The 8,773-nt window shown below is 36.8% G+C and overlaps 1 protein-coding gene across 1 annotated transcript; it reads right to left on the bottom strand.

The window, feature by feature from the left end:
- Window positions 1–7,429: 7,429 nt before the first annotated feature.
- Window positions 7,430–8,143, bottom strand: LOC110544604 (large ribosomal subunit protein eL15-like). Its single transcript, XM_060384606.1, has one exon. It carries the CDS (start codon window positions 8,093–8,095, stop codon window positions 7,481–7,483), a length of 615 nt encoding a protein of 204 aa, XP_060240589.1. The 5' UTR covers window positions 8,096–8,143; the 3' UTR covers window positions 7,430–7,480.
- Window positions 8,144–8,773: the final 630 nt, after the last annotated feature.

The raw sequence follows: 8,773 nt of genomic DNA, 5'->3' as shown, positions 1-8,773 counted from the left end.
GTTTTGGCAACAGCCTAGATTGTTTGGGGGAATTTGGTTGAGACCCTTTGGCCAACAGCCTGATTAGTTATAACCTAGTCCCAATATTTAGAGGCAAGAGATGGCTCGCTGGGACACTGTCTCTCCAATATTTTTTGGTTTCATAGCATTTAAGCATTAATATATAATTACATAGATATTAGGAAAATTCTAGTCTATTAGTTTTCCATACTACCCCTTCAATGCTCACTTAATTTTAGCTTTCTCTTCCATATTCCCTCTCTTAATGCCCTCTCACCTCCCCTTCTCCACTTGATCCTCTCATTCTAGTCCCCACCCCACCCATCTGTAACTATGTATTCTATTTCCATTTTTAAGAAGATCTATCTGTATCCCCTAGTCTCTTACTCTATACTTTTATGGAGCTATGGATTGTAGCTTGGTCATAATTGATTTAGCAGTTAATATCCACAGTTAATAAAAACATATCATATTTGTATTTCTAGCTCTGGGATACCTCAGGATCATTCTTTTAAAGGTATATTTATTTACTTGCAATTTTGATGATGCCATTTTGTTTAGTAGCTGAGTAATATTCCATTGTGTTAATGAACCAAATTTTCTGTATCCACTTTTCTTGAGGGACATCTAGGTTATCTTCAATTTCTGTCTATTATGAATAAAGCTTCAATTAATATGGTTGGGCATATGCCTTTTGGATAGTATGAAACATCCTTTTGGTATATGATCAAGAATGGATCTTCAAATAGGCTAATTTCTATCTTTCTGAGGAACCACAGAACTGATTTCCATAGAGGGTGTATGAATTTTGCTCTCCCACAAGCAATGGAGAAGTTTTTCACTCCATATCCCTGCCAGCATGAGCTGTTACTTTTTTTTATTGATCTTAGCCATTTTGACAGGTGTAAGATAGACCTCCAGGTGGGTTTGATTTGCAGTACCCTGACTAAAGATGTTGAACATTTTATTTTAAACGTTTCTCAGACATTTGAGTTTACTCTATGGAGAATTCTGTTTTTATCTGTATGTTATTTTTTATTGGGTTATTTTTGATATGTAGTTTATTTGAATTCTTTATATATTTTTGTTATTAGCTTTGTATTAGATGTGTAATTGGTAAATCCTTTCTCATTTTGTGAACTGCAGCTTTGTCTCAATGACAGTGTCCTTTGTCATGCAAAAGCTTCTCAGTTTCATCTGGTCCCTTTTATTGTTATGTTAGTGTGAATAAGCTGTGCTAATGGTGTTTTGTTCAGAAATTCTTTTCCTGTGCCAATGAGATCAAGGATATTCCTTACTTTCTTCTTCTATCAGGTCAGTGTACTTGGCTTTATGTTGAGATGCAATTTGTATCACTTTGAACACCATTAGTTGTCTTATTGCTTTAGCTAAGAATTCAAGTACATAATAAATAGCTATGGAGAGAGTGGAAACCTTTCTTTGTTCTTGATTTTAGTGTAATTGTTTAAATTTTCTCTTGACTTAAGTTGGTGTTGGCTCTGGCCTTGCTGTAAACTGCCTTTATTTTGTTGAGATATATCCCTAGTATCCCTAAACTCTCTAGAATTTTTATCATGAAGGGTGTTGGATTTGTCAAATGTATTTACTAAAGCATCTAATGAGATGACCATATATTTTTTGTCTCTCAGTTTTCTTTGTATGATGGATTACAGTGATTGATTTATATATACTGAGAAACACCTGCATCAATTTATATTTGATCATAACTCTAATTGTGCATCATAGGCTTAAATTTTTTATTATTATCATTTATTAAAATGTATTCAATTTGTATCCCGGTTGTGGCCCCCTCCCTCACTGTATCATACGTCTTATTTAGCAATTCTTGTACAATTATTTTTTATTATTTTGTCACAACAATTACAGCAAGTACAGCCATTTTTCCAAATTGATTCTAAAATGAAATGTTCAGGAACTTCTCAGTGCTCACTCAATGAATGTGTGTTATTCCCCGGAGACAAAGTAGTATCTTATCCAATATCTTACATTTATTTTGTACTTTATACAGCCAACAGCACAATACCAGGCATCCTATCTTGCTAATTGAAAAAGGGTTTTATTTCTTAGTTTGCAGGAAATGTCTGTCAGTTAGAAATGCCTGCAAGGTAGTCAGTGAAGTTCATCTATAGTATCTTAGTCTCATTTCTCCTGTATTATCTACTCTTAATCCAAATATTGTGTATTTAATTCCATGCTTCTGTCCTGAGTCTCTGAAGAACAAATGTCAGTTTCCTATCATCTGGTTGTCAATGTCATTTAACACTACCCTAGATTCCCAATCAAATACTCATTGCCTATATGAATAAACTTCACCTCCCCTTTTTAATTTATATTTTAACGGTGAGGTATAGAGGTCATATAATTTTCAGAAATTGCCCTTTATCTAACTGTATTCTGAATAGATTTTCTTGTGGTTGAGTGAGCTTTTTGTCTTGTCTAACCTCACAGAGTAATATGCTCTGTAGATAAGGAAACTAACACACTATAGTGATTTCTCTAACGTCACTGTGCTGTCGAGAGCTGGACCACTGCCAGCACATATTCCTCACTGACAATTAAATACCCATCAACTGGAAATGATGACTTCCAGTAACTCGTGACACGGACCAGACAGCAAGGCTGTGATCTAGATGAGAAAGGTATTTGATTTCAGTATTCATTCTTACAGCCATTCTCTACCTCAGAATGTTCACAGATTGTAGCCTCCAATGAAGGGAATGCTTCAAAAAATATACACATTGTATTTGTACAGATATAAATATTTTTCTCTACGATTTATGCTAATTTGTTTCAGGGAGGCACTCAACATTGTCTTTGTTATTACAACCTACTTTTCAAAAGCTGCAAAAACTGTTGCATGAACCATGCCCAGAAAAACAGGCATCAGAGAGAACAATTGCTCTACACAGCATGGACCTCTCAGAAGCTACATGTAAAGCGTTTAGCCTAAATTCTTATTTTATTTATAAAATAAATACAATAATGAAGAGGTTTTTTTTCCCTTTGGAAACGCTGTGATGGTAAAATGCATTCAGTAGGAATTCCAGTTTTCTCTTTCCAGCGTCTTCTAAACATGGCAGGACTGAGAGCTATGTGGACCTAACATGCTGTGATATCATGTTCAAGACTTAAATGGGTTTAATGCAGATATAAATTCCAGCACTGAAAAATGCAAGTACATACAAAGTCTCATGCCTAACCAGGGAGCTATTTGAAACTGATACCTATGAAAAAGGAAAATCACTTTTCTCCAGTGGAGAGTCAGTAGGTACATCAACCACACTCCAGGGCTTCACACCTTGTCCAGGAGTACTTAGCCAGCACAAAAGAAGGCTCCATGTTTGTCGTTGTGTATATGTGCTTTTTCTTTTGTTTTGTTCTTCTTTATCATGTTGGGTTTTGTTTGTTTTCATATTTCTTCTGGGAACTTGTTTTTGAAAGAGAAGAAGAACATGGGTTTCAGTGGGTAGGGAGGGAGGGATAATCTGGGAGGCATTGAGAGAGGGAAAGGAATATGATCAAAATATGTTATATGCAAAGTAAAATTTAAAGAAGTGGCTTACTCAAGTAAGTAAAATACATTTAACATTCCTTTAGTATGATTAACAAGATTGAGATAATTGATCATTTCTTTCTTAGAATCTGTGTGTATTTGCAGGGTCTCTAACTAGGTTTTTAATTTTCTTATGAAAAGAAATTAGCTAACTACTCAACTGTAAATAAACTGACCATCAATTAAATTAGATTTGTTCCAAATATGCCATAAATCACTGTCAGGAATACAGTGTCATTTTTAAGGCCATTCTCCAGAGAGGATGCCTTACTTAATTTGTTTTTAAATAATGATTATTGAATATTATAAACTAAAATGAAGTTAATCATTTATTGTGGATTCTTGAAATTTGTCTTTTAGAATGGTATATATAATTTCATAAAATGCCATTATTCAATATATAGAGTATCATTAGAAAGTTGGTAATTATGAAAACTGGAACTTTCATAACATAAGTTATCAAATCACTGAAACTGAATGTTAACCATCAAGGTAAAAACAGCAAGTTTTAAAATAAACTTTCCAGTGGCATCAATTTCATTTGAATAATCAGAAATGCTTTGTCTCCTAATGTTTCAAATAAATTATTTCATTGTCAAATGAATGAAAATGTAATTGTAAACATTTTATGTTTAACTTGTGCAAGGATCAGGGTGCTATGAAGACTATTTGAACCTTAGGATAATCTCTGGCACTATGTCACTAGATTAGAAATTTCTTAAACATTCTTCCAGGGTTGTAATAATAAAGGTAAAGATTCTTGGAACACATAATCTGATACATAGTTATCAAATGAAGTGTGACTGTATTACATCGTTTTCTGCCATTACCCATTAAATTAGAGTCGTGAGGCTAACAACAAGTTTGGGTTATATATTCAGCAAGGCAAGGAACTATGAGTTCACAAATTAATAAAATACAAATTAACTTTTTTGATGTAGGAAAGACAGTATAAAATACAAAAAAAATGGTAGTTTCTGTAGAATAATCATTGCTATATTTTTTCAGATAAACTTGACCAAAAATCTCTAGTTGAAGCCCTTTTAATAATGTAATCTAAAATTTATATCCGTGAAAGTCAAGTGCAGACCCTTTAAAAGGTCTTGACCATGTGTTCCATAAAGATTTATGGCATCTCCATTCTCTGAGCCTATGGGTGGAGCTGAGCTACTGTCACAGGAATCTTACACTCATCACAGCTCAACATCCTGGTTAAAAATGCTGGATCATGTGGTCTAGCTTAGATTTCTTTTTGACCTGGGATTTACCTACTAAACATAGTTGACATTGTATGCGTACATTCTATTACTTGATTTTCTTTTCTTTTTAAAATTTATTTATTATTTATTACAATTTATTCAGTTTGTATCCCAGCTGTAGCCCCCTCCCTCGTGTCCTCCCAGTCCTACCTTCTCCCTTCTTCTCCCTCATACCCCTCTCCTAGACCACTGATTGGGAAGTTCTTTCTCTTCTTCTATCTGACTGTACCCTAAAAGGTCTCATCTGGACTGGCTACATTGTCTTTCTCTGTGGCCTGGCAAGGTTGCACCACCAAGGGGGAGGTGACTAGAGAGCTGGCCATGTCAGAGACAACGCCTCTTCCCTTTACTAAAGAATCCACTTGGAGACTGAGCTGCTTATAGGCTATCTATGAGCAGGAGTTCTAGGTTATCTCCATGCAAGGTCTTTGGTTGGAGTATCTGACTCTGCAGGCCCCTTGGGCCCAGATTTTTTGGCTCTGTTGGTCTCCTTGAGAAACCTGTCCCCTGCCCCCAAGTCTTTCTATCTCCCTGTTCTTCCATAAGTTTCCCTGTACCCATACTCAAAGTTTATGGTAGAGAGGATGTGGAGAAAGGGGAGTCCTCCATTGCTGGTGGGAATGCAAACTTGTACAACAGCTTTGGAAATCAATCTGGCACTTCTTCCGAAAATTAGGAATAGTTTTACCTCAAGATCCAGGTATATCACTCCTAGGCATATATCTGAAGTATGCTCAGCTATACAACAAGGACATTTGTTCAACCACATTCATAGCAGCTTTATTTGTAATAGCCAGAACCTGGAAACAACCTAGATGTCTGTGAACTAAGAAATGGATTGCAGAAATTGTGGAACATTTACACAATGGAATACTACTGAGCTATTAAAAACAATTTGCAGGCAAATAGATGGATCTAGAAAAGATCATCCTCAGTGAGGTAACCCAGAAATAGAAAGACATACATGGTATATACTCATTCATAAGTGGATATTAGCCATATAATATAGGATAAACATACTAAAATATATACTTCTAAAGAAAGTAAACAACAAGGAAGACCCAAGGGAAGATGTTCAATCCTCATTCAGAAGGGCAAACAGTAGAGACATTGGAAATGGGAGAAGACAAGGAGCAGGACAGGAGTCTACCACAGAGGGCCTCTGAGAGACTCTACACAACAGTGTATTGAAGCAGATGCTAAGACTCATATTCCTTGATGTTCTTATTTGTTAATAAAAATGATTGTTACATCCGGTTTTTTGGTGTAGATAGTAATTGTCATATATAAATAGTCCTTAACATTTCATTTTAAAATATTGAGGTGTTATAATTAAGGGTTTAGTATTTTCTAGAGAGCTTAATTACAAAATTATATGAATTTAATTATCACAACCTAAAGATTATTCAATAAATTATTCTCCAAATGTGCTGCATATTTTTTCTAATATGTCTGTGCTTTGTGAATGTCTTTTCTACAGAAAAATGTTTACCCCATAAGATCCACAGAAAAACTAAAGAACTGTTCTATCGAAATTATTCTTGTGGGTATGATTCCTTTATTGAATTTACATACTGATCAAAGGTAAGAGATTATTGGCAGAAGTTTATATGATACCAGGTTAGCTGTACTAGAATGTCTTCACCTGGCATGGATGATAACTTCTCCATAGCAACACAGATATAGATCCTCTTCAGTTAATCTCTGCTCCTTCATACAGTCTGTTACCTTCTGAGACCCTAGTGACAGAGCAGCATATAGATGGGTAAGGAAAGGAATGTCTGGAATCTTTAATGCGGGTCCAATTTTCCTCCTCAAGCTTTCTTTCTAAAAAGGAATGTAAACAGCCTACCATCCAGATCCTGATGGTCTAATCCAAGAATGCAAAACAGATCTATAGTGCTTGGTGGATATTTTGCTAGAGGGTAGACTTGTTTTGAATTGTAAAGGTAATTTGATACTCAATAATAATTTGTTAAATAGGTTTAGCTGGTTAAAAAGAGTAAATGAATCCTAACAGTCTTGATTGTATGTCAGTATTGTTTAATGTCATGTAACAAATCTACTAATGACACAAAATTTCATCGAATAAAAAAATGCTTCCTAATTAGGTACTCAGATGGAAATTCTAAATAGTCACTCAAAGTATAATTATGAAGCACAGTCATTTAGGCTATGATTTATGTAAGATAATTTGTAAGACATTTAATTTCTAGAACATGAAAAGTAGCTTTCTTTTTTTTTTTTTTTTTACATTTTGAAGGATTTCAAGGTGAACAGGTTGTAAACATGCATAAAGCGATATCATGCTCTTACTTGAACTGTGCCTGACATGCCTCCATACTCCAGAATTTACCTGTTTGTATGTGGAAGACTGAAGTTATAAAGTGATACAGAAGTATCAAAGTGGATTGTGGTACAGCCCTTATCTCTAAGCACCTCATGGTCAATGATCACTGTGGTTCTCAGATCTTGTCTAGCACAGTGCAGAGATCCCAGTTCCCAGTTATGGCGTGCTGCTAGTCATCACATTTTGCCATTACTCTCTTATGGAGCTATCACCACAGTAATTGAAATGACTCTCTTAGCCTTTTTTTTTTTGTCCTAAATTGTTTATTGGGTATGAATTTTACAAACATTTCGTGTATTAGCGGTAACGGTGGAGCTGGAGAGTGTTGCGCCTTCTCCAGGCTGCGTGGCGAGAGCCACCAATAGTGTGGTGGAACTTGTGGCCCTTTCCAAGGCCACGGCTCTTGCGGCCAGCAGATGTCAGCCCACGCATCTCTCTGTGTTTGTGGACTGGTTTGGTGATCCACTGGGTGTCAGGATTTCTTCTGATAGCTTTATGGAATGGATCAACGATGATAACCTCAAAAAATTTGTATGTGGAATCTTCAGCAACCCAGTAAGAATTCAGGACTCTCAAAGCCCCACAGTGGCGTCCAGCTCTCTCCTCAGCAACAGATTGAAGGCTTCGGGCAAATTTTAGCTGGTTAACACCATGGTGGACAGGCTTGCCAAAAGTTGCACCCTTAGGAACTGGGCGTTTGTGGCCACCACAGCGGACACGAATCCTGTAAATAACATAACCTTGCCTGGCCTTGTATTCCAGCCTTCGCGCCTTACCAGGCCGAGTGGGGCGGGGAGCCCTGTGCAGCGCAGACAGTTGGCGGTACTGCCAGTAGCAGACCCTCAGGAGAAAGCGCATCACGTCTGACTGCTTCTTCCTCCATAGCTCCTGGATGTATTTGTATGCACCCATCCTGGCTCACCTGATGGCTGCCGCCAGAGGAAAGGAAGAAGCCTTTCTCCCACCCCTCTTAGCTTTTCTTAAGATTCAAAGTGATCTTGAAGCAATTTTGGGTTCCAGAGGAAAGAGTCTTAACGGTTTCTAATAGAGTTTCTTTGGCTCAAAAAAGTCGGAACAGTCTTGTTTTCTCTCCTTGTAGAAAAAATAAAATAATCTTTAAATTATTATTATTTAAAGACACACCGGGTTTATACTCACTTATAAGTGGATATTAGCCGTATAATACAGGATAAACATACTAAATAAAATTTATAGTCCTAAAGAAGTTAAACAACAAGGATGACCCTAGAGAAGAGGCTTAATCTTCTTTCAGAAGGGCAAATAGTATAGACATTGAAAGTGGGAGAAGACAAGGAACAGGACAGGAACCTACCAAAGAGGGCCTCTGAAAGACTCTGCCCATCAGGGTTCATTGAGACAGATGCTGAAACTCATAGCCAAACCTTGGGCAGGGAATCTTATGGAAGAAAGGGGGGATAGAAAGACCTGGAGGGGTTAGGAGATCCACAAGGCGACCAACAGAGCAAAAGTATCTTGGCCCAGGGGGTGCTGAAGAGACCAATGCTTCAGCTAAGGACCAGGTATGGAGAGGACATAGACCCCCTCCCTGCTCAGTTGTATCCCATGACA

The sequence above is a fragment of the Meriones unguiculatus genome, chromosome 6 (assembly GCF_030254825.1).
Source record: "Meriones unguiculatus strain TT.TT164.6M chromosome 6, Bangor_MerUng_6.1, whole genome shotgun sequence".
NCBI classification, from domain to species: Eukaryota; Metazoa; Chordata; class Mammalia; order Rodentia; family Muridae; genus Meriones; species Meriones unguiculatus.
Note: the sequence above shows the minus strand (reverse complement) of the source record. Positions and strands in the feature narration are given on the sequence as shown.